The sequence below is a fragment of the Scatophagus argus genome, chromosome 5 (genome assembly GCF_020382885.2).
Source record: "Scatophagus argus isolate fScaArg1 chromosome 5, fScaArg1.pri, whole genome shotgun sequence".
Taxonomy (NCBI): Eukaryota; Metazoa; Chordata; class Actinopteri; family Scatophagidae; genus Scatophagus; species Scatophagus argus.
Genome location: NC_058497.1, coordinates 25942593 through 25962305, shown reverse-complemented (window position 1 = coordinate 25962305; position 19713 = coordinate 25942593). Strand labels below are relative to the sequence as shown.

The 19713-nt window shown below is 40.1% G+C and overlaps 5 protein-coding genes across 5 annotated transcripts; 3 read left to right on the top strand and 2 right to left on the bottom strand.

Moving 5' to 3' along the window:
* Positions 1 to 807: 807 nt before the first annotated feature.
* LOC124059244 (olfactory receptor 11A1-like) lies at positions 808 to 2158 on the bottom strand. Its single transcript, XM_046389095.1, has one exon. It carries the CDS (start codon positions 1753 to 1755, stop codon positions 808 to 810), a length of 948 nt encoding a protein of 315 aa, XP_046245051.1. The 5' UTR covers positions 1756 to 2158.
* Positions 2159 to 3177: 1019 nt separating this feature from the next.
* Positions 3178 to 4603, top strand: LOC124058749 (olfactory receptor 142-like). Its single transcript, XM_046388279.1, has one exon. The coding sequence runs from the start codon at positions 3669 to 3671 to the stop codon at positions 4596 to 4598; it is 930 nt and encodes a 309-aa protein (XP_046244235.1). The 5' UTR covers positions 3178 to 3668; the 3' UTR covers positions 4599 to 4603.
* A 2003-nt stretch (positions 4604 to 6606) lies between these two features.
* On the top strand, positions 6607 to 9255 carry LOC124058755 (olfactory receptor 142-like). The gene has a single exon (XM_046388286.1). The coding sequence runs from the start codon at positions 8221 to 8223 to the stop codon at positions 9142 to 9144; it is 924 nt and encodes a 307-aa protein (XP_046244242.1). The 5' UTR covers positions 6607 to 8220; the 3' UTR covers positions 9145 to 9255.
* Positions 9248 to 11621, top strand: LOC124058752 (olfactory receptor 52E4-like). The gene is made up of 2 exons (XM_046388282.1): positions 9248 to 10025; positions 10221 to 11621. The coding sequence occupies exon 2, from the start codon at positions 10565 to 10567 to the stop codon at positions 11489 to 11491; it is 927 nt and encodes a 308-aa protein (XP_046244238.1). The 5' UTR covers positions 9248 to 10025; positions 10221 to 10564; the 3' UTR covers positions 11492 to 11621.
* A 2496-nt stretch (positions 11622 to 14117) lies between these two features.
* On the bottom strand, positions 14118 to 15247 carry LOC124058750 (olfactory receptor 142-like). Its single transcript, XM_046388280.1, has one exon. The coding sequence runs from the start codon at positions 15245 to 15247 to the stop codon at positions 14318 to 14320; it is 930 nt and encodes a 309-aa protein (XP_046244236.1). The 3' UTR covers positions 14118 to 14317.
* Positions 15248 to 19713: the final 4466 nt, after the last annotated feature.

The window sequence follows — 19713 nt, the reverse complement described above, 5'->3', positions numbered from 1 at the left end:
CATCTGACAGGACCTGGAATGCATAGCTATCAAGTGGCAGATAGTGTGGTGTTAGAAGAGAGCACCTGCTTCAGAAATTCATGAACTCACAAAGTTCATACATTAAGCTGTGGCAGAAATTTGCAAAGACCAGTAGGAAAATTTCAGACATTATTGATGTGTTTATTGAGCAGAACTTTTTAGTTTTTCTAAGCATACAAAGAATCATGCAAACAATAATAATAATGATAACTTCCTTTATATAGCACCTTTCAAGAACCGGGTTTCCAAAGTGCTTAACGATCATTTTAAAACAAAACCAACAAATCGTATACAAATAAAAGGCAATAAACAAAATATAAATTTACAATTGGTGAACAAGGTTGAAGATTTAAGATAAAATGTAAAAGAAAAGCAAGGAAATAGAAAACTGATTGACAATAAATTTAAGAATTATACAATTAAAACCAATAAGCTAAAATTGACGGTAAAAAGACTGTAAAAAGACAACATCACATAAAGCCAGTCTATTAAAGGAGGGTCCATGTTATGAAATCCAGTTATAAAACAACTATACTTGACAATTATGCTTCCTGCTGATTAACAGTTGCTCTTGTTTTCTTCACTATTAAAGTATTTTCTCAATCTGACACAATGTGAAGCAAACTGCGTTCAAAATCAGTCATGATCATCAGTAATCTTAAATGTTTCCTGTGTTTCAAAAAGCAAAACGGTACACAAGAAATATTTCCGTTGTCCTACAAACTATGACAAATGCAGTGTTTATGAAGCACAATCAGTATGTGTCAAATAAGTAAATGTCTGAGATCATGAGCATCGTTTGTGGTCCATGTTCAAGCAAAAAATGATATGTTTACATATGTTACGGATACTTGACAGATTCAGACCATACAGTAAAGGGTTGAGGAGAGGCTGACATGTAAGCCAGTATAATGACAAAAAAATGCGCAACATGTTGGGCACATGTTTCATATCAAACCTGCTCTGCACTATTTCAAAGAAACAACCACAAGAAAAGTTGATCAGAGAAGCCAGGTGAGGTGTGCAGGTACTGACAGCTTTTTGTCTGGTTTGTTTAGAGCCAGAAAAACAAACTTTAAGGATCCTCATGTATGTGTAAAAGATCAGAGACACGGGACATGCAATTGTGAGAAAAGTGGCCATGAGTCCATAAACATTATTAACTGTTGTGTCAGAGCAGGCCAGTTTAACAATGAAATAGTTGTCACAGTACACTTTGTTAATGATGTTCCCACAGAGCTTTAGAGGGACACTCATTGATATTGGTAAAAAACATGCAACAGGAGCATAAACCCATGCCACATAAATTAGTACTGTAATCCTGCTACGTGTCATACGTGTGTTATATTGCAGAGGATAACATATAGCGAGATATCTGTCATAAGACAAGACGGCTAAACTGAGAAATTCCACACAAGCATAACAATACAAGCAGAAAATCTGTAGAAAGCAAAATGAAGCAGAAACAGTGTGAACGTCAGAGAGGATCTGAACCAGCAGGAATGGAAACAACCCTGTACTACCATACAGTTCATTTACAAACAGGCTGCACAGGAAAATGTACATAGGTTCATGTAAGCTTCTGTTCATGCAGATAACCACAATGAGAAATGAATTGGTGCAAACAATGAAAACATATAACAACATAACAATCATGAAACATAAGTATTTAAACAGTCCAGTGTCAAAGTAGGCAGCCAGTGTGAAATATGAAACCTGTGTAGAGTTTAACATGATCCTTCTCACATAAACAGACTTCACTGTAATGACACTAAACTGATCATCAAGACAATGATTTCTAAATCTAAAATCTATAAATCTGAAATCTATAAATAAATGATTTCTTTCCCAAATTTATTATTACCTTCAATAAAGTCAATTTCATCCAGAAACAGTAAAATTACACTTAGTTTATGTCATTGTGTGTGAATAGAAACATTCACCTGATTCAGAGTCCCTCCTGACTGAGCTGAAGCTCTGCTTCTGCTTCTTTTAACCTTTTCAAGTACATGAACGCCCACAGCATCTGTCTGAGCTCATTATCAAAGGGATCAAACTCTGCTGTTCACCAGTTTGAATAAAAAATTAAAAAAACCTATTCCTGTTCTTTAAAATTACATGATGAAAAAAGCAGAGTTTCACCTCAGTCACGAGGGATTCGTACTGAAGACTTTGTTATTTCTAAATGTTCTTACTTTACTTACTTTGCTTTTCTCATAATTGTATGTCCCGTGAACAGACCAGACTATATGGCCTGAATCTGTCAAGTATCCGTGACGTCGTTAGGAGTCCATCATAAACATGGACTCCTTGCTTATTTGGTACATAATGACTGTGCCTTATAATCCCAGCATTTTGTTATAGATTGGAGAATAATGTGACATTTCTTGTGTGTTTCCTTCTGTAAATACAGGGAACATTTAAGACTGGCACATGGTGCATACTCAGACTGAGAAATGATGTGTGTACACCTGTCACCCATAATGTGATGACCACTGACAGGTGAAGTGGATATCCTCAGTTATCTCATGTCTGTGACACCTGGCAGTGGAATGGATGTATTAAGCAACAAGTGATTCACTACAGTGTTTGTTGTGAATGGGCCTGTGTAGCTGCAGACCAGTCAGGGTGGCCATGCTGACCTGTGACCTGTGCACCGGCGAAGGTGCCCACAGTGGGCATGTGAGCATCAGAACTGGACCACAGAGCAACAGAAGAAGGTGGCCTGGTCTGATGAATGTGTGTGTGTGTGTGTGTGTGTGTCTCTGACCTGGAGGAGACATGACACCAGGATGCACTGAAGGAAGAAGGCAAGCCGGTGAAGGCAGTGAAAACAAGTGAATACATCAGTAAGTCTTTCAGTTTTTATTTCTGTCTTCAGGGCCTTTCTGATACAACTTCAGTGGTGAAGACACATGAACCTCTGTGAGTTTATGTGTTTCTTAGGAACGGTCCTCTCTTCTAATGCCGTATTATCTGTGATTTGATAGTTATGTCATCCAGGTCCTGACAGGTTGCTTTTTTTAGCCAGTTTAAAGTCTGATGAGAAGGTGTCGCACTTCTGCACCATAAACATAATGAATTCAGCACAGGTACAGATGATGGATATGAAAGATAGCAGGATAACCTGGCATTGATGAAAACCATCCCTTTGCTTTTAGTTTTGTTGTTACTAAACTGTCTTGGATAAGTTGCAAACAGCAGTCATCCAGCAAAGTTTGCATTTTTACTGACATGAATTAAACATCAGTATCAGTCATTGGGGCCTTTCGTAATGAAGTTGCTGTGCTGCTGTGGGCGTCCTCGGTCTTGAAAAGAACTCAAACCACAGTTTCAGCTCAGCTGGGAGGGAGTGTGACTACAGCAGGACAAGTGAAGGCTCAAGTTCACACAATGTCACACATGTTTTATCAGTAAGTTCTAACACAAGTGTTACACTGACTTTGAAAAACAACATTTGTGGTGTTTGCTGAAACTGTTTGCTTCACAATGAATCTGTTCAGTATTACTGCAAAGACTTTTGTTTGTGTTTCCTCCATGTTCAGTTTGCACATTGTGCCGACTGGGTCCACGTTTAATCTTGTAAAAATTTTACAAATGTGCAACAAAAGGTAACAGTAGCACTTTTATGAACCAAAGTGAGCATCATGTTAAACTCTTCACAGGTTTCATATTTCACGCTTGCTGCCTACTTTGACACTGGACTGTTGAAATACTTATGTTTCATGATTATTATGTCATTATATTTTTTCATTCTTTGCTCCAATCTCCTGCTCATTGTGGTTATCTGCATGAACAGAAGCTTACATGAACCTATGTACATTTTCCTGTGCAGCCTGTTTGTAAATGAACTGTATGGTAGTACAGGGTTGTTTCCATTCCTGCTGGTTCAGATCCTCTCTGACGTTCACACTGTTTCTGCTTCAGTTTGTTTCCTGCAGATCTTCTGTGTACACTCTTATGGAGCTGTAGAATATTTAAACTTAGCCATCATGTCTTATGACAGATATCTCGCTATCTGTTATCCTCTGCAATACAACACACGTATGACGTATAAGAAGATTGCTATACTGATTGCTCTAACGTGGTTATACCCTTGTTTTGCGATGGTTGTGTTGTTATCTTTGAGTTCTCCTTTACCGTTGTGTGGGAACATCGTAAACAAAGTTTACTGCGATACCTACTCTGTTGTCAAGCTGGCGTGCACTGACACCAGTAAAATTAATATATATGGACTCATGGCCACTTTTGGCACAATATTTGGTGCTTTACTTTTAATCCTTTATACTTACATTAAGATTCTTGTAGTTTGTTTTTTGGGTTCTAAACAGACGAGACAAAAAGCTGTCAGTACCTGCACACCTCACCTGGCTTCCCTCTTGAACTTTTCCTTTGGGGCTAGCTTTGAGATACTACAGAGCAGGTTTAACATGAGCAGCGTACCCAATGTGCTGCGAATATTTTTATCTTTATACTTTCTCACATGCCAGCCGCTCTTCAATCCTGTAATGTATGGCCTGAAACTGTCCAAAATCCGTGTCATTTGTAGAAGTCTGATATCAAAAGCTGACTATTAATATGTCACCTATTGTGTGACAAAGTACATAATAAAAGTACTTTTCAGACTGTTTCCACTGTAGAAACAGGTGTGTAATGTCCAACAGTTGTGTAGTGTGTCATGACACATCACTAATGAGCTCAATGTATTTTCGAGCAAATGTACAATCACACCCGTATGCGTATGTTAACGGTGAATGACATTGTGAAAAATAAATGCACTTACATATCTCACATGCATATCTCTTCATTAGTGCCTTAGACAGTTAACCAGTCAATGTACAACAAGGCCTTTTTACTTGTATGACTGTACTATTTTTTTCTGCACAAATATTTTCACTTAAATCTCCACAAATCACTATTAAGCTGTTATAGTGTATGTGCTGTTTATTATATGTTTTTGTCACATTCATTTTAAAACACTTTTTGATCTGTTTCGTTCCTCCTCAGCCTGTTTTGCACAGAGGCCCTGAGAGGTTTCCCCACCTCTTTGTATGACTTAAGAGTTAAAGTTTTGCTGGTAGAGGCAGAGGCACAGACCACAATGTTATTCAAATTAGTCTATAATGCGGTCAGATAGAAAGATTTACAGGCATATGATAACACCATTTCAGATCTGAGAATTAATGCTAAATGCTCCAGCTAGTCAGGGATGTTACTGCTGCAAACCCACACCTCAAAATGCATGAAAATCTCACTCAGCTCGTGTGGACACATCCGCAGGTGTAATAATAGTAGGTTGGAATTGGGAGTTGGAATGCATTTAATTCTTAAAATCAGCAATTATGACCTTGGGTGAATCTGGGGGAGGGGAATGTACTTATCTTCATGAGCATAAGAGAAAAGATGGGAAAAAGTTTCTGGTGAGTACTGAGTTCAGTCAGAGGCTGAACTAAACACATACATGCAGATGCAAACACTGTTGGTGTCTGTTGCTGCTTGCCAGTTGTGGCTAATGTGTTCTGGCTGTTTGGGGTGGATAAACCTTCAGTCAAACTTGCACAAGTTACACAAATGATACCACGATCAAACTTACACAAAGGTCAAAATTTGCTTTGCTTTCTGTGTGAACATATTTGTCATTGCTGTTAAGACATCGTTGAGCTAGCTGTATAGCTTATGTCACTGCCAAATCAAAAGATATGTGAGGTCCTGCATTCATTATTCATTATTATTAAGTAGAATGTGCGGGATTACAATTCACCGTCCTGATTCATGGTTAATACAAAGAAGCTGCTAACTACAAATGTGCCGCTAGTCTTTCAGCGGTGGTGCTAACCTAGAATGACTTGATAAGCAGATTAGGCAAAGAATCAAGTAATCACTGTTTGCCTTGGGGTTTTACAATCTGTATGTCACACAGCGGTGAGGTATTGTCTCGTTTTGGTTTTATGTCTCGTCATTTCCTGTTTTATTTTGAAAAGTAAGTCTCCTCTCGTTTCAGGTCACTTGCCCTTCCTCTTGTGTCTCCGGTCTGATTGTCTTCCTGATTGCCTGATTGTGTCCACCTGTTCCCCATTATCCCTTGTGTTCAAATAGTCTGCGTTTCCCTTGTCTTGTGCCAGTGTGTTATCGTCCTCGTGCGTTCACGCTAGCTCTTTCCTCGCCACAGCCTTGAAAGTATTCTTTGTTTGCCTTTCTGTTCTTTCCTCTGTACAGAGTGTTTTTTGTTGTAATTTTCATAGCATAGAATTCTTCGCCCATAGATTAGTGACAGGTTTTTGAGTTTTTGCTTTCGTTTTCCTCCAGAAGAGTGATTCTTAGTTCGATAGTAGTTTTCCTTTTCGATAGTAGTTTTGTCCTCCTCTTTGCGAGTGATTTTTTGTTCTCCAGTTATTTTATTACCTATAGTTATTCTTTCCTCCTATGGGAGCGCTTTCATTTGTAGACAGAGCAGATATTCTCCTCGGTAATTTTGATAGCTCTTTTGTTTCTTCCCCTAGTAGGTTTCATGGTCGCGCTTCGTCTCAGGACGACACTCAGGTAATTTGTTATCCTTTTGTTTAATCACTCTGTAAATCTCTAGACGGAGCTTTCTAATAAAGACTGCTGTTGCGCAACTATCTCTGCATCTGAGTCCTATTGAGCCCGATCCTGACACTGTACAGCATACCAGATCCACTGTCCTTGGACCCTCGAAACAAGTTAATGAGTTACAGGGCAGGAAAAAACAACATAAATTTTTTAAAAGCCCTCAAATAAAAGATCTGCATCACAAATTAATGACATTTAAGGCATGTGTAAAAAAATTTAATGCATTTTCTCTGATAAACTAACTTTAAATGATTAAAAGTCATGGTCAGATTTTACTTAAAACCAGGTTGAATACTTTCATTCGGAGTTTGATATATTATTATTTATCCAGTAATTGCTGCTTTATTAGTGGAAAAATCTATTGTAGCCAGACATCTTTAAATCTTTCACAATGTCTAGTGAAAATAATTTGAAATATATAATGACACCAAACATAGAGCAATTTTTCACATGATTATATACAAAGAAGTGCAAGGTATATTTAAGCAATTTGCTAAGATTGAACTTGAGTAGAAAAAGTGACTGATGTCGCAGGGCCTTGCAGTGTGTTGTGTGTGGAGGACTAATCACAGTGGATCAGGATCAGAGCTGCTGCTCAGCTGCTGAGAGCTGGGAAGCTCTGGAGGAGAGAGCTGCTGCCACGGGTGAAGCTTCTCAATGTATAAACAAGCAAATTCTGCTCTGATCTGAAGACATTTACTGGCAGAATAGCTCAGTTTGCTTTGTCAACTCTTTGGACTGAAAGCGGATTTGTCTTCACCTTGCTTGCTGTGTATTAGCTTACAGCTAGTGTTCAATAAGGTGTTCTGGCTGTATCGGTAAATAAACACAAACAATCCTGTGACCAAAGCAGTATTATACTTGATTGCTGAGTCTCATTCCCAGGAATTTGACTGGAATTTCTCACCTTTATGTGGAATGTTGAAATCTTCTTGGACACATGAACTGACACCAACAAAGACCTCTTGCTGAACCTGAATAGGGCTCAAGGCGTTCATTCCTTTTAGTTTAAATACCTAAACTGAGATGTTTTGACACTTTTAAGCACCCTTTCAGTTAGAAATCAGTAACAACCAGTGTGTCCTTTGGTAATAAGGTCAGACTGCTGCTGTGGGAGTCTCCTGACTTGAAAAGGTTATAAGCAAACAGAGGCAGAGTTTCAGCTCAGTTAGGAGGGAATCACAGTGTGACTACAGTAGAACAATAGATAAGTGTTAGGATTTCTGCAATTTATTTAATGATGTTGTTTTTATATCAGACTTTGTTTTAAGCAAAAACAAAAAAAGAAAGAAAAAAAGGAATTTTAGAACAATTTAAACCTTTCTGAAAACTCTTGTGCAACTGTTGAATAGCTTTATGTTGTATCATCTCTTCCAAACTTTTCACTGAAGCTACATGATGTTTGCAGGGTTGAAACCAACCATTCCACCAAATGGAAATACACTGAAGGTCTTGCTTATCTTTTTATACACATTTATTCAAAGTCATCCTGACATATTTTGTATATTTGGCGTCTATCTACATGTAGCTGAGTTTATTGTCTGTTAAAAGGGCTGAAGAGATTTAATCAGGTTGTAATTAAAACTGTTGTTTTTTTCTCTGCAAGTCATGACAAACTCTACACGTGTTCCATGTTTCATACTTGCTGCCTACTTTGAACCTGGGGTTTTTAAATACTTGTATTTCGTGATTGTCATGTTGTTATATATTTTAACTGTTTGTGCGAATTTATTTCTCATTGTGGTTATCTGCATGAACAGAAGCTTACATGAACCTATGTACATTTTCCTGTGCAGCCTGTTTGTAAATGAACTGTATGGTAGTACAGGGTTGTTTCCATTCCTGCTGGTTCAGATCCTCTCTGACGTTCACACTGTTTCTGCTTCACTTTGCTTCCTGCAGATTTTCTGTGTGTACACATATGCAAGTATACAATTTAGTAATTTAGCAGTCATGTCTTATGACAGATATCTTGCTATCTGTTGTCCTCTACAATATTATAAATGTATGACGCCTAAAAAGGTGGCCATACTTATTAGTCTAACATGGTTGTATCCATTTCTCGCTATTTTTATTTTGATATCGTTGAGTGTTCCTTTACAGCTGTGTGGGAACATCATTAACAAAGTGTACTGTGATAACTACTCTATTGTAAAACTGGCCTGCTCTGACACCACAGTCAATAATGTCTACGGGATAGTTTACACCTTAACAACAGTTATTCTTGTACTTTTAATTTTTTACACGTATATAAAGATTCTTCAAGTTTGTTTTTCTGGTTCCAAACAAACCAGACAAAAAGCTGTCAGTACCTGCACACCTCACCTGGCTTCTCTGATCAACTTTTCTTGTGGTTGTTTCTTTGAAATAGTGCAGAACAGGTTTGATATGAGTAGTGTTCCCATTATGTTACGCATTTTTTTATCTACATACTGGCTTACATGTCAGCCGCTCTTCAACCCTGCATTGTATGGCCTGAATATAACCAAAATCCGCGTTACATGTAAAAGTGTTGTCTTTGGTAAAATGTAACCTTATACACTTTAATGATATGTTTGTACTTTATTGTATGTCTGTCCAGATAGATTCTTCCTCTGTTGTTCTTTTTTTAGTTTTGTTTCCCATTAAAGGTTTCTTCTTGATATGAATTGAGCATTTTAGAATGTGTTGTATGCTCTACAGATTGTGGAGACATATGAGCAGGTTAATGTCTCTAATACATTTCCTCATCTAAACATTAACAAAATGCAGACAGAAGAATACAGGACAGACGTCTCATGTCAGTGTAGGATGTCCTGCTGTACTGTTGCAAGGCTGGAGTTCACAGGGGAGAAGGTGACTTCTTTCACCTGCCATGTACTGCAGTTCACACCATCTGTCGAGGACTGGAGTGAGCCACTTTCCTTGGTTTGTGTCCTGCTTTAGCCAAAGGTCTTCAGTCTGGGCTTGGGCATCCAGAATAGTCCAGCTCAGGTTCAGCTGAGACGAGAGTAGTGGCGTGAACTGTAACCAGGGAACCACGCTCTTTGTCCTCATTTTGTCAGGAATACGACCTTCCAGCTCAGCAAAGGTCAAGGCCAAGTGAGTGGCAGCGTGTTGAAATCAGATGAGGCTGGGGAGGAGCAGAAAACAGGTTTTTGTTTGTGTTAACAGTCAAATATGTGTGTGGTAGCTACTGTCAGAAGCACAGGGCGAGACTTACATGCCAGGACCTCACAGGAGCCCACAACAACACCGCATCATGCACAGATGTTAGTTAGCCTAGCCAGCAATCGAAACATTCTGACATACAGACGCTAAAACTAGGACCAAAGGGGTTGACTGAGATTCATATAGGTTTAGTGAAATTGTCTCTGTAACTTGAAACCCTGGTGACAATGAAACAGCAGCCCAATTTTGGCCAGGGTCTCTTAGTAGAATCAGAATCAGGATCAGAATTCCTTTATTTATCCCTGGAGGGAAATTCTTGTTCTTACAGACATTGCACATGCAGTATTCCCGACCAAAAAGGAGAAAAGTGAGGAGTATAAAAAATAGGATAAACAATAAAGATAGGATAAACAAAAACTAAAGTCTCAAAGTACAGGTATTTACAAAAGCTGTATTAGTAGGTTAACCCGGTTCTTTGTAAGTACTCTACATATTGTAAATAAAGCATCATTTCTATGGAAGAAGTTGTCATGACTGCTGCTGTGGGTGTTGCCTGCTATGAAACGTTTAAGAAGGCACAGAAGTTACGTTTCAGCTCAGTTAGGGGGAACCCAGAGGATGATCACAGCAGAGCAGCAGTCATGAACTCTGCTATGTAATATATAATCTGAGCTTTATATTGATGTTAAATGAGAAAATGCTGCAGTTGGTTCAGAATGAGCAGAAATTAGCCATTAAAGTTTTTTAATCAACACTGAAGAAATCGTTAGTGTTCAGAATTGTTCTGTGAACCAAAAGGAGGATGATGATAAATGCTACAAAGTTTTCATATTTCACGCTTGCTGCCTACTTTGACACTGGGCTGTTTAAATACTTATTTTTCATGATTATTATGTCTTTATATATTCTAACTGTTTCCTCCAATCTCCTGCTCATCATGGTTATCTGCATGAACAGAAGCTTACATGAACCTATGTACATTTTCCTGTGCAGCCTGTTTGTAAATGAACTGTATGGTAGTACAGGGTTGTTTCCATTCCTGCTGGTTCAGATCCTCTCTGACATTCACACTGTTTCTGTTTCAGTTTGCTTCCTGCAGATTTTCTGTGTGTACACATATGCAAATGTGGAGTTTTGTAACTTAGCCGTCATGTCTTATGACAGATATCTCGCTATCTGTTGTCCTCTGCAATATAACACACGTATGACTCACAGCAAGGCAGCCATACTTATCTTTCTCACATGGTTGTACCCTTTTCTTGCAATCACTGTTCTGATTTCATTGAGTGCCTCTTTGCAGCTGTGTAGGAACCTCATTAACAAAGTGTACTGTGACAACTACTCCATTGTAAAACTGGCCTGCTATGACACCACAGCTAATAACATCTATGGACTAATTTACACAATTGCAACAATTTGTGTAGTAATTTCAATCATTTACAGTTACATGAGGATCCTTAAAGTTTGTTTTTCTGGTTCCAAACAGACCAGACAAAAAGCTGTCAGTACCTGCACACCTCACCTGGCTTCTCTGATCAACTTTTCTTGTGGTTGTTTCTTTGAAATAGTGCAGAACAGGTTTGATATGAAACATGTGCCCAACATGTTGCGCATTTTGTTGTCATTATACTGGCTTACATGTCAGCCTCCCCTCAACCCTGTTTTGTATGGCCTGAATTTGACCAAAATTCGCATTGTGTGTAAAAATCTTATTTTTGGTCAAATTTAAGTCATGATGTTAAAAATCTCATATTCAAAATTCCTCAAATTTTGTAACATGAAAAGAGGTGAATAAAAAATGACATTTAGCAATATAAGTGTTAACAGGAATGTGTACTGATTTCTGTTCTAAGTTTTAGTCTTTGGGGCTTGTGAAGTCTCTAAACTTAGATAATAAAGAGAACTACAGAAAAACATTGCAGTTCTTATTATTGTATTATTGTGTATTGTTTTGATAGTCATCTTTGTATGTGTTATAGCAGATGTCCTGTTACTACTTCAAGACTCCAGTAGTCAGTGAAAGGAGATGAAAGTCCTGTGATGAAACTGACCGAAAAAGTCAGTTTCAGTGAGTCAGTGTTGTGTTGTAATATTCTAGGTTTTTAAAAAATATCATCTTGAGGTTAATTCAAGGATCAAGGTTCTTTATTGTTATTGCATGCTATCACGTGAAATGAAATTTGTCCTCAGGACCAGTAGCGTACATATAAAATGATCCTAAAATAAGCATAAATAATAACTCAGACCTATAGTAACAATAATTCTAAATACTAACTGCTATACATACAATAAATAACAGTTATTCATGTAATAAATAAATAATAACTGGAGGTTAAGGCAGTTAGAAAAACTGTTATAAACAGAACATCATGTTAAGAAACAACAGCATAGCAGGACAGAGCAGCATTCTGTGTGTCAGTGACGCATGGAATTCAGTCTTACAACCCGTGTTTGAGCCTGGTGGTTCTGCTCTCAATGCTTTTAATGCAGCCTCAAATTCATCCATCCATCCATCCATTCATCCATCCATCCATCCATCCATCCGTCCGTCCGTCCGTCCATCCATTCATCCATCCATCCATCCATCCATCCATCCATCCATCCGTCCATCCATCCATCCATTTTCTTCGCGGGGACAGCAGCTTGAGCAGGGATGCCAGCCGAGTGACATAGTCCCTCCAACGTGTCCTGGGTCTTCCTTGGGGCCTCCTCCCGGTGGGGCGTGTCCGGGACACCTCCCCAGGAAGACGTCCAGGGGGCATCCGAAACAGATGCCCGAGTCACCTCAACTGGCTCCTCTCGATGTGGAGGAGCAGCGGCTTTTCTCTAAGGGAGCGCCCCACCACTAGCTCCTTTAGCTCCTTCAACGTGTGCAGCAAGATGTTGGAGATCTTCTACCAGTCTGTTGTTGCCATTTTCTCTGCTGTTGTGTGTTGGGGCAGCAGCATCAGAGCCAGCGACATGAAAACCTGAGTGACTCACAATTTCCTACTGCTAAATTCAGACTAAACTGAAGTTACTGTCCTGGGCCCTAAACACCTTAGAAACAAATTATCCATGATTTAGCAATGCTAGATGGCTTATCCTTGGCCTCAAGCTCCACTATAATGACTCTAGGATGTGATCAGGACGTGTCCTTTAACTCACACATAACATACATTTCAAAGACTGCATTGTTTCACCTCCACAATATTGCAAAAATTAGGCACATTCTGAGTCAGAAAGATGCAAATAAATCATCCATTTATTACTTCCAGGCTGGATTATTAAAGCACTCTTTTATCAGGTTGCCCAAATACGTCTCTAAAGACTCTCCAGCTAATCCAGCTCGCTTCTGCACGATTTGCTCACAAGAACCATCATGAGAGATCATATTTCTCCTCCAACCTAACATTGCCTTAAATACTCCGTTTTGAACAACAAAGTCACAGAAGTGCATTCAATCAAAAAAGCCACAGTTTTTTGAATTGAATGAATAATTTTTATTTTCGGTCACATACATCACAATGTCTATTTGTGATGTCTTATGTCTATTATAACTCCTAAAAACTTATTCTCATAAACTCTTTCTATTTCAAATCCACAAAAAAGCCACTTTATGTCTTGTTTTGCCTGACAGGCACCAAAAACCATGAATTTGGTTTTCTTTTCATTTAAAGATAATTTATTTAAATCAAACCACTTTTTTAAGCAACTTAATTCTGCTTGACTTTAATTACCAGTTGTTTCAAGTCAATCCCAGAGCAAAATTAATTAGTGTCATTTTATAGGAAATCTCATTACAAATCAAAAAAATGAAATGAAACTGTTGTTGGTGGAGGTGTTTCTGCTATGAACGTGGAATTAAGCAGACATAACAATGGAGCGACACTGGAAAGACCACGTGGCAAAATAATTCAGTCTGAGATGTGTTCATGAAATTACTGTTTATAGCAAACAGTAGTACAGTTAGACTTGTCAGAAAAGACTTTGCTCTGACAGAACTGTCAAAGAATGATTAAGCAATAGGGTTTCTGCTGTAGGGGCGGCACGGTGGTGCAGTGGTTAGCACTGTCGCCTCATAGCAAGAGGGTTCCAGGTTCGAATCCCGGTCTGGGCCCTTCTATGTGGAGTTTGCATGTTCTCCCTGTGCCTGCGTGGGTTTTCTCCGGGTTCTCCGGCTTCCTCCCACAATACCAAAAACATGCACATTAGGTTAATTGGCTGCTCTAAATTGCCCCCTAGGTGTGAGTGTGAGAGTGTGTGGTTGTCTGTCTTTGTGTGTTGGCCCTGCGATTGACTGGCGACCAGTCCAGGGTGAACCGGTGAACCAGAATATACACACAGCGTAAACGTGCACGTGTAGTGCAGTAAGCAGTGAAACTGAGCTGTGGGTGGGGCCTTGACAGCCTCGTAGTGATGTTGTCGCTCTGTGGTCTCCCCTGCTGCTTAACGGTCTGATTGCAGTGGGAACAAATGGGCTTCTGAAGTAAATAACAACACAAATATGTTGAAAACTGTCAAGATGTATTTTATATAGATACTAAAAAATATACATATATTACAGGACAGTAGTTTACATTTTACCAAACACAAGATGTTTGCATATGCTACGTATTTTAGACATCATCAGTCCATACAGCACAGGATTAAAGAGCGGCTGGCAAGTGAGGAAGTATAATGACAAAAAAATGCGCAACATGTTGGGTGTAGTGCTCATATTAAATCTGCTCTGTATAATTTCAAAGCAACAACCACAGCAAAAGTTGATGAGAGAAGCCAGGTGAGGTGTGCAGGTACTCACAGCTTTCTGTCTGGTCTGTTTAGAACCTGAAAAACACACTTTAAGAATCTTCAGGTACGTGTAAAATATTAAGGTTATGACACTACCCATTATTATCACAGTGTAAACTATCCCATAGATGTTATTAGCTGTGGTGTCAGAGCAGGCCAGTTTTACAATGGAGTAGTTGTCACAGTACACTTTGTTAATGATGTTCCCACACAGCTGTAAAGGGGCACTCAGTGATATCATGACAGCAACTTCAATAAATGGGTTCAACCATGTTAGAGCAGTAAGAATGGCAACTTTGTTATTTGTCATACGTGTGTTATATTGCAAAGGAAAGCATACAGCAAGATATCTGTCATAAGACATGACAGCTAAATTTACAAGCTGTACATTGGCATATGTGTACACACAGAAGATCTGCAGGAAGCAAAGTGAAGCAGAAACAGTGTGAACGTCAGAGAGGATCTGAACCAGCAGGAATGGAAACAACCCTGTACTACCATACAGTTCATTTACAAACAGGCTGCACAGGAAAATGTACATAGGTTCATGTAAGCTTCTGTTCATGCAGATAACCACAATGAGCAGGAGATTGGAGCAAAGGATTAAAATATATAACAACATGACAACTGTGAAAAATAAATATCTGAAAATCCCAGTGTAAAAGTAGGCAACAAGTGTGAAATAAGACACATGTGTAGAGTTTACCATCATCCTCCTTTTGGTTCACAGCACATCAGTTAAACTCTGCTTATTTAGCACTTTAAACAAAACATATTCTACCTGTTAACAGTTCAGAAATTAAAACATAGATGTGACAGATTAAGTAAACTTCAGAATCTACAATCTGCTGTCCTGATGGAGCCAGACTGTGAGCCTCCTACCTGAGATGAGACTCTGCTTCTGTTGCTTTTAAACTTTTCACAGCAACAATCCTGACATCATGTGACTGGCAGGATTTCAAGGTGTTGTTTGTGTGCTTGTGTGTGTGTGTTTTATGGTCGAGTTGATGTTGATTCTCTAACTTAATAAACAATGAGCAGGCATTTCAGGCAGAGTTGCAGGATTTTTGAAAATAATTTCTTTGTATGGGTCCCGGGTGGATAAACTGGATGTTAGAGCCCCTAAATGCATCAGCAGTGTGTTTTCTTACCAGTCTTTCCCCTTCCTGGCAATCTCCCTGCAGTCACCTGCAGGTTTAAAACATTTAATTTATAATTAAATGGTTCTCAATTAATTATTGAGTCCAAAACATAGAATAGAATAGAATGTCTTGAATGTCTGTGAATTGACGCTATATAAATAAACTGAATTGAATTGAAATCTTTGTGGGAAGGCTAATGAAGTGCAGATAAAGTGCAAGATAACAGACATAATAAAAACAGCATCCAACAAACAACTCAACATAAAGAAGCAGCAAGATAAAATGAAATGTGTTGCACAGTCCAAAATGTTGATTAAGAGTTGAGTTCTTTTATAGCACTTGGTTAAAAATTGTTGATGAGTCTGGATATTCAGGCTTCAGTGGACCAATAGCACTTTCCAGACTGCAGCAGTGTGAGCAGACCTTTGCCTGGGTGGGAGCAGTCCTGGATTGTGTTTGTGGCTGTTCACAGGCATCTGGCTCTGTATATGTCAGTCATATGTCTTTATAATGTCCTGTGTTGACTTTAGAACTCTCTCCAGAGCCATTCTTCAGCCACAGTACAAGTTTGAATGATGATACTTTCCGCTGAACATTTGTACAAAGACAAGAGCAGTTCCTGGGACAGATTTGCCAAAACAAAAATCCTCAAACAGCATTTCCATGTATGAGCCAGGTGTTCCAGGTGTGCTAACACAATGTGGAGGGCTGTGTTGATGGCGTCTCCTGTCAACCTGCTGGCTCTATAAGCGAACTGGTGCTGGACCAAACTATGAGAGATGGAGGATTTTATGTGCTTCAAGACCAGCCTTTCAGGGCACTTGATTACAGTGGAGCTAAGAGCCACAGCCATATGATCATTTAGGGGATAGGCACGATGTTTAGGAGATTTGAAGCATTTGGGGGACAGTGCAGGTAAACAGAGAGAGGTCAAAGCTGGAAGTAAATACCCCGGTAGGTCCTTCGGTACTCTACCTGGAATACGGTCGGGACCAGCAACCTTCCTGGGGTTCACGCCACAGAGCACTCCCCTGATGTGTGGGCCCAGTCTCTGAACCATCTCTGTCCAGATTGCCTTGATCTCTTCCCAGACACCATGGCCTCTGTGGACTGTAATGGACTCTTATGATTGAACTCTTCAACCTCTTAATTAATGATGTGGATTAATCACCCTCTCAGGACACCATGGACTGGTTACACCCCTCTAGAGTTTACCAGACAGGAATGTAAACCCTACATGTCTACCCTCAGGTTACACTCACCTTCAACCCAATTCAATTCAATTCAATTTTATTTGAAGTGCCAATTCCCAACACAGTTATCTCAAGACACTTTACAGGTGTGTAAACAACACTATTCCAAAAAAAAGAAAAAAGAAAAGAGAATCAGACAGGAACAGGTCCCAGCAAAACCCCACACTGAGTCAGCATTTGGTGACAGTGGAGAGGAAAAACTTCCTTTTAACAGGCAGAAACCTCAAGCAGAACCAGACTCAGTGTAGACGGCCTTCTGCTGTGACCGCCTGGGAGGGAGAGAGGGGAGAGGAGAGACAGGAGAGGGGGGAGAGGAGAGACAGGAGAGGGGGGAGAGACAGGACAGGGGGGAGAGGAGAGACAGGAGAGGGAGAGATACAGGAGAGGAGGGAGAGGAGGGACAGGAGAGGTGGAGAGAGACAGGAGAGGGGGGAGAGACAGGAGAGGTGGAGAGAGACAGGAGAGGGGGGAGAGACAGGAGAGGGGGGAGAGGAGGGACAGGGAGGATAGAGAGAACAGTGCAGAGCAGGAGCAGCAGGATCCAGGCAGGGCCATGGAGAGGGTTCTGGATCCAGCAGCACTATCAGTGCAATAGGCAGGACCATAGAGGGCTCAGGATCCAGCAGCAGTACCAGGCCTCAGGAGGGTGGGGTAGGAGATTCTGGATCCAGCAACATGCTCCAGAAGTGCTGAGAAAAGATGGAGCACAAGAGCTCTGGGGGAGAGGACAAGTTAGTGCTGTACCGGTGATGGGACATGATGAGTGAGTCCTCCTGCTCTGAAAGCTCAGTGTCTAAGGATCTCCCCCAGCTATCTAAACCTATAGCAGCATAACTAGGGGTTGGTCCAGGCAGAGCCTGAACAGTCCTAACTATAGGCTTTGTCAGAAAGGAGGGTTTAGGGGAAGTCTATTCTTAAACATAGAGAGGGTGTCTGCCGCCCAAACTGAGGCTGGTAATTGGTTCCACAGAAGAGGAGCTTGATAACTGAACCCAAGTATTGCTCCAAAGACTGTGGTCATCACCCTAATATTCAGAACAAGGAGGGATGCTGGGATCCCATGCCATGTGCTGAGATTAAACAATAGAGAGGACTGCATGTAGTCCCAGAGCCTGAACAAGAATTTTACAACCCTTTGTTTAAACAAGCACCAAAACCTCACTCATCACACCTACTTTGAATTCAAATTCTGGCCTCTCACTGGACGAGACACAATGGACCTCTTTGAGATCCAGTGACGTCATCCAGGTAACATAAGCATCCCCACTTGTATGCTGTCGCAACAGTGAGAGCTCCTCTAGCCTTTCCCTGGTGTCCTGGTGTCCAAAAGGGAGCACAACAAATCAATCTTGGTTATTTTATTTTATTTTATTTTTTTTTGTTATTTTAAGATGTAGTCCACATGTCTTTAATTTGCTGGTCGAGCAGTAAGACTGTTTACTCAGATCCAAAGAGATATTCGCACCAAATCAGCTGTTCTTGCCCCTTTTCCTGTGGATGAACAGACTTTGTCAGGAGATAACGGATTACGCCGTCTTCCCGACTGACTCAACGCCGCTGTTTTCCCACTGAGGAAATCAACGCAGCGTAAACACAAAACGAGCTTCAGTCAAGGATGGCTGAGCATACAGGAGCAGACTCCTCACGTCCTCCAATTGCAATGAATCAGAGCAACACAAAATAAGAGGCTCATGTCTGGGCAGAGACTTAGTGTGTTACAGTAATTGTTGACTGTGTTGTTGTTATTGGATCCTCCCTGCTTTATCTGCTTCTTCCCCTCCCTGCCTACACACACCTTAGACACCAACAGTCAACTGAGTGTCGGGATCACTTGGTAGCATAACTCGGGTTTGTTCCATCTCTTTGTTGGGCTTCAGATGTTTGATGCAGGTGTGACAGTAGGGATGTAAACAGGTGATTATAGCTTCTGATGGGCCTCTTATTGAGGCTGCAGCCCCTACAATAGCAGGACTGGTTTTATAAATATCAGCTCACTGCCCACAATGTCCACCCACTGAAAAATTATCACAGACTTTACCATAATCTATACATGACTGGCCCTTGTTGAACATACTTCTCAAGCCAATGTTTTGTCACATTTGGACATGAAACTGAGGACTTGCCGTGGTAGCAAGGTATCACAAGGTAGCCCTGTACTAAACCTTCTTCTGTTTTATGGTCTGGTTGACTGAGAGCATAATTTACAAAATAAACATTTTGCTGTACGAAAGATGACTGGCGAAACTATTGACTGAGACCATAAACTCATCAGGAAACAGTTTACTAAGGTCAAAAATCACTTGAGAATATATAACAAGTCTAGATGCCCTAAGAATCTACTGCACAGCTTTCTCATACAATTAGACATCATTTGAAACCAGTGGAACTGGTCCCTGGTGGACATTAGAAAGACTGCAGGTTTAAAGCACTTCCACACTGGGCTTCACTTTTCAGTCATGTAAGCTCCATCTGCTTATTATACTGTCTATACATTTAACCCATCCTGAGTATGAAGATCAGTGGGCGACTAGGAATCAGCTCCTATTATAAGCCGCTGCCTTTAGGTCACTGATGGAAGAGCTGAGCGAATATACATGCATGCAAACACATGGAGAACATGCAAACACCTCAGTGCTCCACAGTAACAACTGAAACAAGCAACTATACTTCAGTTCCTTAGGGTTTCGTCTCCTATTTAAGGTTCTTATGATACTATTTTCAATTAGAAAATCTTTAAAAACACTACAAACTAAATGATTCATGATGATTTCATAGATGGAAAT

Bases quoted from the DNA above. Each gene is read 5' to 3' on its own strand.
- LOC124059244 (XM_046389095.1), bottom strand. From the start codon at position 1,755: ATGTTAAACTCTACACAGGTTTCATATTTCACACTGGCTGCCTACTTT.
- LOC124058749 (XM_046388279.1), top strand. From the start codon at position 3,669: ATGTTAAACTCTTCACAGGTTTCATATTTCACGCTTGCTGCCTACTTT.
- LOC124058755 (XM_046388286.1), top strand. From the start codon at position 8,221: ATGACAAACTCTACACGTGTTCCATGTTTCATACTTGCTGCCTACTTT.
- LOC124058752 (XM_046388282.1), top strand. From the start codon at position 10,565: ATGATGATAAATGCTACAAAGTTTTCATATTTCACGCTTGCTGCCTAC.
- LOC124058750 (XM_046388280.1), bottom strand. From the start codon at position 15,247: ATGATGGTAAACTCTACACATGTGTCTTATTTCACACTTGTTGCCTAC.